The 17,136-nt window shown below is 29.8% G+C and overlaps 1 protein-coding gene across 1 annotated transcript in view; it reads left to right on the forward strand.

Moving 5' to 3' along the window:
• The window catches only part of LOC127283984 (uncharacterized), a 58,842-nt gene that overhangs the window by 35,355 nt on the left and 6,351 nt on the right, over positions 1 to 17,136 (forward strand). The window contains exons 6-10 of the mRNA XM_051309212.1: positions 12,398 to 12,458; positions 15,845 to 16,038; positions 16,227 to 16,327; positions 16,434 to 16,617; positions 16,792 to 17,132. Coding sequence (XP_051165169.1) covers positions 12,398 to 12,458; positions 15,845 to 16,038; positions 16,227 to 16,327; positions 16,434 to 16,617; positions 16,792 to 17,132 — 881 coding nt within the window. The remainder of the gene's footprint in view (positions 1 to 12,397; positions 12,459 to 15,844; positions 16,039 to 16,226; positions 16,328 to 16,433; positions 16,618 to 16,791; positions 17,133 to 17,136) is intronic.

The raw sequence follows: 17,136 nt of genomic DNA on the forward strand, positions 1-17,136 counted from the left end.
TAAATGAGAGTATTGACCCGGGAAAGATAAGATTTTTTATTTTCGTTTTTTTCTCGTGAAAGATGAAAAAACACGTATATAGGAGTAAGATTGGAGGACGGATGAGGTGACCCGGGACGAGGTTCCTCGGAGTTGCTGGGATCGATACGGACGGCGCACGCTGTGTCCCCGTCCGCCATTGGTCATAGCAAAAGCCTAGACGTGCTCGATTCTCTATCTCTTTTTCACTTTAACCTTACCTCACACAGGGTATATGTCCTCTCTTCTCTTTCCTCCAGGGTTTTCCTCTGCTTGTCTTCTCTCTTCACCCTTTTCAGCTCCTCTCGCGTCTCCTGTCCTCTTGAAAACCTTTCCGCTGCTGCATCCATCCATCCGCTTGTCCATCCGGATTCTTCATCCTACTCCTTCTCATCTCACCCTTCAAAAATCCTTTTTGCTTGGCGCCACTCTACAGAAGCTTCACTTTACCTTTATAGTCTTTATACTAAAGGAGCCGTAAAGCATACCTTCCTCCGATGAAAATCAGCATGAGATTTCCGAGCTTTTGGTGCGCGATTTTTTTTTTTTTTTTTTATTTCAAAGTATACATGTACAACGAATCCCAGCAATGAAAAAGTATCTTCACATTATATATTCCCATGAGTTTTATATACATTACATTGGATAGCTGAAACATGTTAGTTTATTTCTAAATTCAGTGTAGAGTCAAAATTTGTTAATTAATCAATTTTTTAGAGATGTAGTTTCTAGAACGTCATGTCATGAAGCTTTTTTAAATGTACATCTTACTAATTTTTGACAAAATTTAAATCTGATTTTATGGATCAATGCTGCTTTCAGGCAAAATCGAATTTCATTTGCGAGCGCTATGTAATCATCAGGATTGTCACATTAGGGTAAAAATTTTTGAAATTGTGAAATATAAAAAAACACCAACCCAAAAATCTACTTTACCGACTGATGGTAAAGAAATTTTTTGAAAAATGAAAATATAAATATTACCGACACAGAAATCTACCTTACCGACTGATGATAAAGAAATTTTTTATTTTTCAAAAATTTCTTTACCATCACTCGGTAAGATAGATTTTTATGTCGGTGATTTTTCACACTTTCATTTTTTCAAAGAATTTTACCATTAGTTGGTAAGATAGATTTCTATGTCAGTAATCTTTCACACTTTCATTTTTTCAAAAAAATTTACCATCAGTTGGTAAGATAGATTTCTATGTCGGTAAGGTAAATTTTTATGTCAATGATTTTTCATACTTTCATTTTTCCAAAAAAAATTTACCATCAGTTGGTAAGATAGATTTCTATGTCGGTAAATTTTATATTTTCATTTTTAAAACAATTTCTTTACCAGCAGTCGGTAAGGTAAATTTTTATGTCAATGATTTTTCACACTTTCATTTTTCCAAAAAAAATTTACCATCAGTTGGTAAGATAGATTTCTATGTCGGTAAATTTTATATTTTCATTTTTAAAACAATTTCTTTACCAGCAGTCGGTAATGAAGATTTTTATGTCGGTAAGTTTTCACGCTTTCATTTTTAAAAAAACTGTTTTACCATCAACCAGTAAGGTAGATTTCTATGTTGGTAATTTTTATACTAGCATTTACCAAAAAAAAAATCTTTACCATCATTCGGTAAGGGAGATTTCTAGGTCAGTAATTTTTTATATTTTTATTTTTTAAAATTTTTTACCATCTTGTCCAATGTAAGCGAGTATTTTCACACAGTCTTATATAGGAAAATTCAATGGACCTGAAAAAATTCGCTGTAAGCAGGAATCCGAATAATGTGGGTCCGATATACGTGGGTTTCACTATATTTTAAAACTTGTTTAAAAATAAAAATTCATGATTTTTTAAGAAAAAATTTGGTTCTCAAAGAGTTAACTGCGTATTTCATATAATTTCCTGAATAATAATTATCTGAAATAGGGATATTTCAACATATCTCTTAAAGATGAGGGAAACCACATTAGGACGCTTACTTTTAGTCTTAATTCAGGAATTTTTTCGAAAGGGATAAAATTATTCACATGAAATGCAAGAATGACATTACGTTGTACATAAATTAAGCTGTCTCTCATAATATTTTTAAGCATTTCTATTTAAAATTTACAATTAGCTGTCTCTCATAATTTTTTTTAAGCATTTTTCTATTAAAAATATTCCAAGTAAGCAGGTATTAATTCTGGAGCTGCGCGCTGTCTGAGTTTATGATTGCTGTGCAGTATGAAGTCGACAAATTTGATTTGAAAGCAAAAAAGATTTTATTATCAATTGAACTAACTAGACTACTAGTAATGTTTTGACTAATCTAAATCTCCTGTTTTACAAAAAAGTAAATTTTCATTTGAGTGTCTTTTCACTCTCTAAAAATTTCCTATTAATTATTTTAGAGTCAAAAAATACTTTATATACTCAAACGACATTTATCATGAAAAGTGAGAGGGACAGACAAAAAAAAATGTAATGAAATTTACAGCAGACAGATAGTAATTGAAAAAATGTCAAGGTCTTAATCGAGTGATTAAGAAAAGAGTCATCGGACCTTTATAACGTGAGTCGTGCTCATGATCCTGAGAAAAGGGAGATATCCCTATATGCTATACAACATATACGGGGCGGAGGAGATACGCGGAGCTACACTATATTATAAATGGGAGGGAGCCAATTATTTGCGCGGCTGACCTGAAGGCAATGATAACTCCAGGCGGCGCATAATTTTTTGAGCAAAAGGCGCAAGAGAGAAAATACGATGATGATGATCGGAAGCGTAAGTGAGAGTGAGAGGAAAAGGGACTCAGAGAGCGCGAGAGTACGTAACTCTGGCTAACTTATAATGAAGATATAACCGAGCCGACTGCTGAGACATCTTTACGTTCAAGCAATGTGCTTGGCACATATAGGCGTCGTTGTTAATCAAAGACCACGACCAATAACGACTCCACCACCAACGATCTTTTAAATGACCCGAGAGTGGTCTTTTTCGTTTTGTGACCACAATAGAGTGTTCCGCATCTTACTGCAAATGGAAAAAAATGTAGATAATATCGTTAAAAAAAAGGTTTTGCTAAAAAATTGCTAGGATGGTTATAAAATGAAATGGAACTTACTTGATCACAGTTATCTATTAAAAGAATCGACATTATGTTATATGTATACTTATTTTGTATAGTTTTAGACCCTTTTTCGACATCGTTATAGATAAACAGAATTAAAATTTAACATTAAACAGATATTTAGTGATGTCAGTTAGTGAAACTTAAAAATTTGATTATGATTTAGAACTTATCTAAGACGACAACTGCAAGATTAAGATATCTATCATGACTGAAGATTCAATCATTACTCAAGATTTTGACCAAGACTATATTTCAAAACTCGCTAATGGCTCAAGAGTCTCTTATGGTTATACCTTAAAGTTCAGAAATCACCCAAGGCATTCAACGATTTCCGCATCCAAATATTTATTACATTAGGAATTCATTTCTATCACGATATTTTAAATTTATTACTAATTCACACCTACACGGAAAAAATTTCTTTAAAAAACTCCTGCGTTATCTATACTGACAGAGGATTCTAGGATTACGAACTAAATAACTGTGAGTAAGTCTCAACCGTTCCTTTTCTGAAATTGTAAAAACTCACAGCATCAAGGACAAGTGCCAACTTGTCAATTTATAATTGTTTCTGCCCTCTGAACATAGGTAATTGTAAGTACATTTTGAAATTCAGTTCTTTGTAACAACACTTTTGAACATCAAACATTATTGTAACATATTGATTTCATTAATTTATATTAATAAATTATACAAAATTTATATCAATGAAATTCTCTTATACCCAAATTCATTTAAATTTAAGAACTATAAGTGGAATGGCAATTATTTAATAGTGAAATAAATTAAAAGACGATCCCCGTAGAATCGATAGAAAACAACGTTCTCACATAAAAATAAATGGTCAAACCAAAATTCCTCCAAAATTTTAGAATTGATTTTATTAATTAAAATTAAATTCAACCTCGCCTTTCGCTCGGGATGTAACACAATAAATTATTTAAATTAATTTTTATTAATTATTTATTATTAAATTATTTATTTAACTTTTATTTTTTTAAATTAATATTATTTCAATATGTTATTCAATTAGTACGATGCTCATCAGATTCATTTCTTTATAGTTAAGTAACTCACCAGGTAAGTAATCAGGAGGAATTTACCCACTACATGAATATATTTATAACTGTCGAAACACTCGACTTTTAATTAATCACGATACTTAATTTTCAAAATTATATATTTTCCCATCGAACTGAATTTTTATCACGTTTCAGTCGTTCCTTCCAAAGGTTACCGACTTGACTGCTTACTATCCTTCGATTTTCCCTTTTTAGCAAATCCCATCTCCCTCCATTAAGAGATTTCTTGAATCTGTAACAAAACTTCAGAAATACAAATTTTTATTAATAGGCAATATTTAATTTCCCGAACAAGGGACATAGAAAATTTTTTTAGAGTACATATACAATAATGTCATTATAATTAATTAATTCTGCATTAAATTACAATTATCATTTCTACATTATAAAATACGATTACAATGTAGATATAATTTTTCAACACATGATTGTTACCTGTTAACTGATGATGTGTTAAACTTTATACTGCCAAGGAACCGTCTTTAAAAAATTTTTTATATATTCAATCAGGAGAAATCCTGCACGTGTGATATAGTCTGAGAAATATTTGAAAAATGTTGATGTACATTTTTATATATATATATATGAAAGATATGATTTTACATTGAAGGAGTGGCTTATCTATTTTCATCTGTATATAAAATTGTGACTATATCTTTATATGATAAAGATAAAGCAGATGCGTTTGCGTTAATTTCCACTGCCACGCAACATTTTATGGTAATCTTATTGCTTATGGGTACCTTCATTTGATTTCACAGCCAATATAATTCTTATCAACTCTTCCGCCAATCGGACCAAGACAAGATGTACTGCAATTGCAATTTATGCACTTTCATGAGCTCACGCAGTGCAACATAAAATAAGTTTATAATTAGCATATCCTCATTTCTAAACTAATCTTCCCCTCTTATAAATAACAATATGCGTTTAAAGTAACAAATTTTTTTTAATTCTAAAAAAGCTTTAAGTTCCTATCCATCTATATATATAATTCATATCAATATCATAAGGAAATGGTTTATATAATGAGAGTCAATGACGCAAATTAAGTAATTCAGATATCACAGAAGTTAATTTCTATCAATTTACATTTCGTTTATTTTCTTTTTTCATATTCCACTTGCATGAATATAAAAATAAGACCTAGAAATTAATTAAGTATTCTATTGGTATTTAATTATAAAAGAAAATTCCTCGAAAATTTATTTCTCTTCTTGTAAAAATAATCTTTTTCTTTTGTTTTATTAATTGAACTTCAACGCGTATATATATATATATATATTATCTAAACAATGTTACCTAATTAGTTTGATTATTGTAAGTTTCTTGATGACTATCTATTATTTAAATTAGGAAAAATGCATAATACAATATATTAGAAGACTCATTGTTAGACGAAAGTCATAAAGTAGAATTTAAAAAAAAAAAACTCCTCATAGAAGACAATTCGTCATCATTGTAAAAAGTCGCGTTACTCAAGAGTACGCGGTGTGCCGTCAACGCACATAAAGACAGAGAGAAGAGAGAGAGAGAAAAAAAAAGAGTGAGATATTGAGATAAGCACGTAAAGTCAGGAATACGTTAGTTGGTTACATTGTCCTCAATCTCTCTCATATATGGAGGAGGTGAACGGGACAATCCCACGATGACTGTCAACGTGTGTAGACAACTGTGAAGGCAGAAGTAAAGTGAGTGAGAGAGGTGAAGAAAGAGGAAGAGTCTCATATGTACGCCCCAGTCGGAAATGGCTGCTGAATATGGATGAGTCAAGAAGCGGACACACTCTCATGCTCACGGTGGAGACATAATTGCCTTAATTAACGCTAATATGTTAAATCGCGACGGTTTCCCTTTGTCCATCGCCCTCCGTCAAGAGAAGATGCCACCGCGTCTCCGGGCACCTGCGCGACTTCGATTAAACTCCACCAGTTACGGCGACATGATTCCCATTAAATTTCAAAGAATCACTGTTGATTTTCAATTACACTTGCCGGTAGTGGTATAATAACACAATGGAAGACCATTGCTTTTTTTTTTTAGTTAATCTTTGTTCCACTTCTTTTTTTTACTCGCTGCGCATAAATTCAATTTTTTGTTCCTTTCTTCCTCTAATTATATATGTAAAATACAATTATTTTGTCTCTGCTGTAATATCTTATAGGAATTTTATTTACGTATGCATTAATTTTAACTGAAATGTGAATTAAGAATTAATTCAGTATACAATGCATATTTTAACCAGTAAAAGAAACTTGTTTTAAATTTCGAGTTTTTAAAAATGCGCGCGGTTTGAAGTGTACTCTCATTGGCTGATGACTAGAAACCAGACATAAATATTCGGCGCAAGCGCAACAAAGTTGTCTACTATCCACATAGAGATATGTCTAACGTGACGTCACCTCCGTCGGTAAAATCACAGAAATTAAATAAATTACCACCGCAGCCTAAGTTTTTATTGCCTTACATAAAAGATTTCAAAAATTAATATTAGATTAATATAAAAGACATAGATTAGCATATTAGTCTAGTAATACTCCGAAAAAATAAATTTAAATTTAAAAATTAGTTAAGAAATCAATCAAAACAATCAAATTTACATCCAAATTAAGCCCGGAATTTTAATCACACAGGCTTGTTCTTATCTTAATCTACTTTACCGATACGATTCACAAATGTAGTTTGTTTTAAAAATCTTATTCCATAAATCCGTCCCCCCATTTCCGGATAACCTAATTAAAAAAATAGTTTTTGTATTTTAGAAAATAATAACTTGCTCTATAGGAAGTGAGAAAGAAGGAAAATTAATAAATATTTAATATATGAAAGCGGAAATGATAAATGACCATTATATAGGAAGACATTTCGCTTCCTTTTTTGATATGATTTCAGAGTGGAGGTCACACATAGGTACATATAACGACTTGAAGAGATGGTATATATATATAAGAAACCGACGAAAGGTGACTTTTCTTCGGGGTGCCTCGAATTGCGTTGGAGAATGCAGATACATAAATTCATGAGCGGGTAACAACCAGTGACGCCACGCTAGCTTCCGTGCTGCACAGCGGCAATCGTATTCATGAACCGACACGGTAATTAGGGACACTAGCTCGCCTTGCAACCGGAAGTCGCCTCAAGAATCCTCCCTCTTTCTCCGCGAATATCGCCGGAAATACTTATGCATTCCATTTGTTTCGTAAGAAACGCAATAAGAGTACTATACTATATATATACTTCAAGTCGCACAGCGTCCTTAACGTCGCAAATTCCATTCATTAATTTTAACCCTTTATGTATAAACTTATTTACATTTTATAATTTTCGTTGTTGAATAAACCATTAACAGACAAAATCTGTTGGAAAGTTTTTGTAAAATTTTTAGGTTATGTGGAATATGCGCTTTAGTTACTGCGCACTATCCATTATTTATGTTAGTCACAGCTGATCTAAGGACAATTTATAATAACAACTATTGAAAAGCCTTCTTTTAAATATCCTATTTTCTAATTCATGTATTGCCATGGCAACGTGAGAGTAAAACAAGGACAGAAACGATTATGTCCCTCAATGTATTTAACTGTATTGTATTATTGTGAACACAGCCTAAACAGTTAAATACACTTTCGATTGGTTGCCATTGTCCCCATTCGCTATTTGTCATTATTCTCGTCAACTACCGTTAACTGCTCTAGTGAAAATTTAGTAACTTTATAGTAATTTTTAATTTTAACAGTTACAAAATTTTCACTAGAGGAGGGTGCGACGAGTATTATGACAAATGGCGAGTGGGGACAATGAAAATAATTGTTGGACAAAATTTCAATCCTACCCAACTTTGCTTTGGACGAACATATTTTTTGTTCTCGCTTCCCAAACCTGTTTGTTTACAAATGATTGGTGAACATCTACTATTAAAAACGATAATAACTATAAAAATAATAATAATATTGAATTAAATATCACTAGTAAATTAATTAATATACAATATTTAGAAACTGATAAAGTTGACACAAAATTTTATATGTTTAAATTTTTCTCATCATTTTATTTTCAAGAAAACTAACCTCAAAAAATTTGCTCTATTGATTACAAATTTTATAAATATGAAGAAATTTTTAAATAATTATATTTTAAAGGCAACTTGTTTTATACATTAAATCTGAATAATAAAATTTGTGATAATATTAATAAATATCATGTTATACTTAAATAGTAGTTTAAAATTTTATAATTTTATTAAAGGGTGTCATTCACTGTTTTCATACTGCATACATTTTTAAATTAATATTATAAATTCTTATCAAAGTGTTTTTTAATTGTCACCATATACCCTTTACCCTATTTATCACCCATAAGTAATTTTCGCTTTTCTTTTTCTTAAAATTCATAATAAAATCAATTTTAATACTTAAAAATTCAGTGCAGGGAAGAAATTTATTAATAAATTTGTCAATAAGAGCATGACAGTTATATATTTTGATACTAATTTAAGTATCAAAAACTGTTTCCAATTTATGGATTATTTTCAAAAAAATGATTTACGATATCAATTTGATATCTACAAGAAATCAGTATAAATAATACCCTAATAACACAAGATATCTTGGGATATATTGATAATATCCCGCAGATATCCTAGGGATGTCCTATGGATATCAAAAGGATCTCTTAAGGATATCCAAAAAATCGGCGGTTTGGATATCCTTTGGATATCCCATGGATATCTGAGGATATCCACAGGATATCTTCTGGATATCTCTATAGACTTTCATAAATGTCCTCCAGATATCCCGTAGATATCCCACAGATATTTTCAGGATATTCTCAGTATATCTTCTGGATGTCAAGAAGATATTCTCAGAATACTGTTTTTAAAGTCATTATGAGACTGTACGAATGAGAATATTCTGTGAATTAAATTTTATATAAATAAAATAAAATGCAACTTGTTTTTCAAAAAAGTTGTTTAATTTGAAAAATTATTAACTAATTTTTTTCTCATTCGTGATTCATTCCTTTATTCATATGGTTAATATTGTCAGAAAATAAATTGGCTTTAAACAATATAAATTCTTCCCCGCAAATAACGAATAACTATTAATATTAATTATAAATTAAGTGCATGAGTTTATTTAAAAACTTTGAAAAATGCGTTTCAAATCTTCATTTAAAATAAATTAGAAGCTCATAAGATTTTTGTTTTTATTATATTATTATTCATTATATTAGCTTAACAATTTTAACCTTTAAAAATATATGTTGAGATATTAAATATCCCGTGAATATCCTAAGAATATCCCACGGACATTCTGAGGATATCCCATGGCTATCCTGCGATATAATATCCAATAGATATTTTGTGGATGTCTTAGGGATATCCTGTGGATATCCTATGGATGTCCCACATACCGGCGGTTTGGATATCCTAGGGATATCCTATAGATATCCCAATATATCCTGGGGACCATTCTAGGATATCGACCATTGATATGGATATCCTAGGGATATCCTTTTGTTATGAGGGTAAATAGTAAAATCAGAAATAATTATTTTTATGACCAATATCAAAAATTAAAAGAAACCGTGCATTGGGGCGAATATTAAATATATATATGTATAAGAGAATCGTCGTGTGAAATTTCACTTTCTTTTTTTTTCTCCTTGTACAGAACATTGCTAATCCATCGGCCACCCTAGGTTTGTGAACGCAATACCACCGCGGGGGATTTTTATGTAAATTGCAAAGCCCTCTGGTATACCTAATTTCAAGACTCACTGTTGTTTATCGCCGAATCCTTTTAGCCTCAGACAACAACATTTCTGAGGGTCCTGCAAAAAAAAAAAATATATATATATATATATATATATATCTATATAAGTAAAAGGACGGAAGTACACGACTGTCCGATATTAAAAAAGCTAATTTTACGCGACCAAGACATTATCTTAACGACGTTTACTCTCAGTTCATTTGCTCTGTTGAGATGATCCGCGCGCTCGCTTATTTCTTTCATGATGTTGGCAAGTTCCCCCTTTGGCCCTTACTTTTAATATTAAAGACGTCATGGAACTTTAACGACTTCTTTATTCAGTTATTCATTTATTAAATATTATGGTACAACGAGGAAAAGGGATTAAAGATTTCTTTGTGAAGTTCATATCTGTAGTCAAAGACATATTATTTCGTTAAGGTTTTTTAAATTAAAAAAAATTTCCTCTACTGAAAATTGATTTAAATTTATAAAAACTAACTGATGAGATAATAACCTGCAGAGCTTATTTCATTTTTCCTTTCTATGTGATTTGTAAAAGGGGTTTTTGATGCAAAAGAAAAATCGCATAACTTTTTTTTTGATAATTTATATACTTTATTAGCCTTGTATAAAAAGCCGTTATTAAAAAATCAAAATATTGCAGTGATTTTTTATTTTAACAATGAAATTTTAATGATGATTTTATTTTACAATTTCTGTATGAAAACAAAATTTTAATTTAAATATATAATTAAATATCGATACGTTGTTTTCTTCATCAAAAACCCTTATATATATATATATATATATATATATATATATATATATATATATATATATATATATATATATAATATGAAAAAGAAAATTTTGTTAAAGGATAATGAAATTATTTATGGGTGTTGTATTTCAAGCAAATTTTCCCTAGATAATTATCATATTTTCCTCTTGTAAATTTTATTTGAGATTTTTTTTTATAAAAAAAAATGTAATGGAAATTTATCAATATGCCTCAAGAATTAAAAAAAGGGTAATTTTTTTCTATTCAGAAAATTAAAAAATTTCGAGTTAAAAAAAAATTCTTTAACATTTAAGGATTTCGGGGTTGGGCAACGAAACCCTAAAAATGAAAGTAAAATTCAAAGTCAAGATCAAACCCGAAGTGAAAGTCAAAATGAAATTGCATAATTACGAATCTGATATTAGTTTTTTCAAAATTCAAAATGGCGGATATAATATGGCAAACTACTAATGCAATTTGCTTAAAAATTGTTACTCAAGGGTTTTCGGGGTCGCTGATAACGAATTTGACATCAGATTTTCAATATTCAAAATGTCAAATCCAAGATGGCAGAAAAAATTAAAAAATTGTTCAGATTTACTTGAAACTCATCACTCAAGGGCTTTTGGTGTCGCTGATTACGAATCTAATGAGAGATTTTCAAAATTCAAAATGGCAGATATAATATGGCGGCCATTTTTGAAAAATTTTATCAAAATGGCTAAAACTTTTTTACCCAGGGGTTTTCGGGGGCGCTGACTACGAATTTGATGTCCGATTTTCAAAATTCAAAATGGCGGATCCAATATGGCGAACATTTTTGACAAATTTTATCAAAATGGATTGAATTTTAATACTCAGAGGTTTTCGGGGGCGCTGATTACGAATTTGATATCAGATTTTCAATATTTAAAATAGCTGATCCAATATGGCGCACTTTTTTGAAAAATTTTATCAACTTACGTGCAATCTTATTACTCAGGGGTTTTTGGGGGCGCTGATTACGAATTTGACATCAGATATTTAAAATTCAAAATGGCGGATCCAATATGGCGGACATTTTTGACAAATTTTATCAAAATGGATTGAATTTTAATACTCAGAGGTTTTCGGGGGCGCTGATTACGAATTTGACATCAGATATTCAAAATTCAAAATGGCGGATCCAATATGGCGGACATTTTTGACAAATTTTATCAAAATGGATTGAATTTTAATACTCAGAGGTTTTCGGGGGCGCTGATTACGAATTTGATATCAGATTTTCAAAATTTAAAATGGCGGATCCAATATGGCGCACTTTTTTGAAAAATTTTATCAATTTACGTGGAATCTTATTACTCAGGGGTTTTTGGGGGCGCTGATTACGAATTTGACATCAGATTTTCAAAATTCAAAATGTCTGATTCAATATGGGGGAGAAATTTTGAAAAATTTCATCAAATTTAGAAAGAAACGTACTTTTTTCTATGAGAATAATCGCAGAAAAGTAAAAAAAAATCCAGATCACATATAAAAAATAATAATTGAAATAGATGTAATAAATAATGATTACCAAAAAACATCATATAGATTCTAACATTATATTAAAGGACTAATTATAAAATTATTAAACGAATGTTTTTTTATTTTCTTTTCAGAAACAGAAGGCTGAGAAGAAAATGGACCAGGAGGACGCGCAAGAAGTACAGGTTACCTCTGGTAAGTGTATCTAATTACCCTGGCGTTTACGTCAACGTTTACTGTGATTTACGGCAAAATTGTGGCTGCGACCTTCGCCCAAGACGATCAGAACCATGCGGTCTCGTCGTATTCGTATATATATATATATATGTATATAGTTAAAACAAAAAAAAACTGTCTAAAGGATTCGGTCATTTATCATGACGGCGTCCTAGTAGGGTGCCTTAAGGGCATACGGGAATGAAAAGGAGAGGAATATCATCCTTTAGACAGACTAATCGCGGACTAACTATCCGTGTATTATCTACAATAATTCCACGTTACCAGGGGACCGATCGTGGCTATATGAAACCGCGTTTAGTGTATATATATATATACATTCTCAATATCAAATGCACTTAAAGAAATAACAGTCATAAATATCTTTTACGTCGAATTTATATATATATACACTCCTGAGAAAAGTTCTCGAATCAAGAAGTGTTTCTTTCCGCGATATATATTTACTTCACTGAAATTTCATATTAGAGATCTTTCAAACAATTTTTTTTTCCAATTAATGATTGATTTGAATCCTGTGTGGTATTTAGAAAATAGATAAATTCTACTTCCTATATATTTTAAAATTATTTTCAATCTATATTGTATTTTTAAAAACATTTATTTACAATACGTAAAAGCAATATGTTTGTTTGACTTTATTTCACGCAAAATTTTCGTCTATATTCCCTTTTTTTTGGCACAGCTTAAAAGACTTGTTTTTAAAAATGTATAATCGGATATTTAAAAAAAAAAAATGTTATTTTTTTTGTCGTAAAAATTTACTAGGAATTTATAAGCTTGTACAACCATATACATTGAATATATATTTTATGTTTGTTCGAAAATTCAGAGTTTGTAACGATTAATTGAAATGAAATGAACCGTAAAGTGCTACAAATATAATGGTGAGATTTCTCATTTTGATCCTGCATTTTGGTAATTGGAAAATCAAACATTACTATACGCGCGCGTCCAGTTCAAATGTTGAAAATTTTGCAATTAACTGAAGTTATTTGCCATTAATTAATTTCTAACTAACGAAACTTTATTAAATCAAAGTCCAAATATATATTTTGGACACTGTATAAAAAAGAATTCTTAAATTTACTATGTCTTTTCAAGATTTTTTTTACAAATTTTGTATCTAATCCAAAATGTTCTGTTCAACAAAAAGTCTTTCGTTGAACGGAAATTCTATGTAACATTTTCTTCATCCATCGGAAAAAGAAATTTATTTATGCAATTTTGTTTTTAATTCAAAAATTAATTTCTCCCTTATAAAACAAAGTAAATTACAAAATGACGAGTAAAAAGGATGTGAAAAAGACGAGAAAACGTCATAGGAGAGAAGATATCAAACCTACATATATATATATATATACGTGTTATTTAGAGGGATACACACGTAACGCCTCAAAATTACAGAGTGCCAGAGTCCATCCATCACATGGTCCATGGGACCTATAGGGTCCTTGGTACCGCCCCGGCGTTTAAGTCGTTAGCAATTTCCTGTACAGAACTAGTTTTCGGACCCAAATTCCATATGGTCCAATAATGTCCGATACCTATATATATCGACCTGCGCGGTCGCAACCTCGATAATTCAGAAAATTGATTGCAGACAATCTCATCGATAATTTTTTTTTTTTTTTTTTTTTTGACGATTGCGTCTTCGTCTTTTGTGTTGTGGGTGGCTCTCTAGAAATTTTACTAGCGAAATAGTTGAAATTTATCAACAGTTCAGTAAAATTTATCTACTGAAATTCAGTATAGAAGTACCGTTTGTAAACACTGCATCGGTTGTGATTATTTTCATATTAATGTTGGTATTAATAAATTTCCTAAAGAAAAGTTGCCATTGTCCCCACTCACCAAAGTCCCATATCTTGCCATTTGTTATAATTCTCGTCAACTACCGCACCCTGCTCTAGTGAAAATTTAGTGTAACTGCGTTAAAATTAAAAGTTACTATAAAGTCACTAAATTTTCATTAGAACAGAGTGCGATAGTTGACGAGAATTATATGACAAATGGCGAGTGGGGACAATTGGCAACCTTCCTAAAATTACTACATATAGGGACATTTATAGAATTCTGACATAAGTTGGCAATACTGTGTTCACTTGCTTTTGACACATGTTCAAGGTTGGTTTCCATTGTCTCAACTCGCCGATTGTCATAAATTCTCGTCAACTACCTCACCCTGCTCTAGTGAAAATTTAGTAATTTTTAATTTTAACAATAAAGTCACTAAAGTTTCACTAGAGCAGGGTGCGGTAGTTGTTAATTATCGGTAGTTATAACAAATGGCAAGATGGAACTTTGGTGAGTAGGGACAATGGAAAATATAACCTCAGTTGGTTTAATTAAAAACCATACGTATCTTTCAATGGTGCTAAATAAAAAACAATTTTTAGTAAACCCAGCAAATGAAAACTAATTCAGTTGAATTGAAATGAATACACCCTATGGGCTTCAATGAATCCCGCTTAGCGAAAAATTCGAATTGGAGCTATGTTGCAATTCTTCTGAATTCGACAAAGCTGTGTATTCAACTTCCAAACTCTCTATTCGTGCTAATTCAATGAACAAAATTTTGAGCTTTAATTTTTTTTCCATTCGTCAGCTCAAATTCAATAGACGAGTTGGTCATTTTGTTTAAATTCTCAACCGATGAAAGCTCATTTATACGAATTGAATTGAATATACAAAGAGCTTCACTGAATTTTGCTTAGCGACAAATACGAATTGAACCTTGCCAAAAAAGAAATTTATAGGTTATGTCTGCAGTCGGTAAAACAGATTTGAATCAGTGAATTTCAATGCAAATTACTGATTAGCAGTGAACTTCACTGATTCAAATTAAAAAAGTAACGACTTTTATATGAATTTTATACTATTTGATTAGAAAATTTCTGTATTTCGATAATAATATACAAAAAATAAAATTGGAGAATATTTTAAAAATTTGAAATGTTTTTTTAAACAATATATATATGCAAAGAAAAATGTTTTTTGTTAACCTTTTAAAAGAATAAATTTCACAACTTGTTTTTTAATTCTAAAAATTGAAAGTAGGTGGCAGTAGATGATAGAGCGACTATTCCTTAAAACCGTCGACTACTCTCAGTATTTCATTCTCCTTTTACCGACATACGATATACAGTCTCCAGTGATAAATGATTATTTTTACATATACATTTTAAAATTTTATATAAATAATTGCTGAAATGTCATCAATATAGCACATCTAAGAATAATTAAAAATAAAAAAAAATAAAACTATTCAAATATAATTTTAATTATTTTAATAACAGAATTCTATTTTATCGATGTTTTTAATAAGAAAAAAAAAATTTTAGTTAACAGAAATATTGCTAATAAAGCAAGTGGTGAGCCATTTTCAAATATAACGAGCACTAAAGAAATAAAAGAAGATGAAATTAACAATAAAAATAAATTAGCCAAATATTTGAATTCAGAATCACATGCAACTACTGTTGAAGATGATCCACCCCAGTGGTTAATTGATGAGGCATTGAAAAATGATAACACGGTTCAAAAATAAAAAATTTCCTAAGAAATTAATATTAAAATAAATTTTTTTTTTTTTTTAATATAAAATATTTATATATTTAATAAAAAAAACAAAAATTACTTAAAAATATATAAATTTAGTTTACAGAAGATAGTTATACTATTCCAATGAAAGTAGAAAAAAATATTTCGTCAAAACCCAAATATAAAGAAATTATTTCCGAATTGAAAGATGAATTGAGAAATTCAAAAAATTCTGTTGAGAAAGCTTTAAAGGAAAAATACGATCAGAAAGAGAAATTTGAAAAGTAACTTTCATTCATTTAAATTATTATTGATTTACTTTTATTAAAAAAATTTTTTTTTCAATTTTATTACTATTTAATTTAACAAAAAAGTACAATATTTTTGTAGAGATTTAAAGCGTATCGAAGAAGAAGCAAAAGAAAAAAATGATCTTCTTCAAGCACGGATTATTGATATTTGTGCTTTCACTTGTCAAAAATTTGGACCAAATGCTTTAACGGGAAAAAAGAAAGACAAATATAAAAAACAGCTGAGAATTTTTGGAAAATTTTCCAAGGGATTGCATAACAAAGTTATTATACTTGACCATTATTCAAAACTAAATTTTCGAAAAAAAAAATAAACAAAACTTTTCATTCTGATTTACTATTTTTTGATCCTATTTTTTAATAATAAAATATAAATTTCACCAACAAAAAAATCAAAACATTGCAATCTTAAAATTAAATAATAATTCATATTTCAGCTTCGAAATACCGTCATCAAATTAAACAGAGCAAAAAATGAATTAACAAAAAATCGAAAAATACTAGTTGACAAAAATCACAAGTATGAAAATTTAAAAATTTGTTTTTCAAAATTGAAAAAAGAACTTGCCACTACAGATCGAAATTTAAATAATCTTATTAGTGAAAATACAAGTCTTCGAAAAAAATTCGAAGATACAAAAAAATGTTTGGAAATTGCTGATCATCATGAACAATATAACAATACACGTTTTAATGATCTTCAAAAATGTCGAGAATTAAATAATTTAAAGAAAAAAGTTGAAAAAGACAATTCCACTATAATTGCACTTCGAAACAAGTAA

The sequence above is a fragment of the Leptopilina boulardi genome, unplaced genomic scaffold (assembly GCF_019393585.1).
Source record: "Leptopilina boulardi isolate dan_hultmark-lab unplaced genomic scaffold, ZJU_Lbou_2.1 LbouV2_316, whole genome shotgun sequence".
Classification (NCBI taxonomy): domain Eukaryota; kingdom Metazoa; phylum Arthropoda; class Insecta; order Hymenoptera; family Figitidae; genus Leptopilina; species Leptopilina boulardi.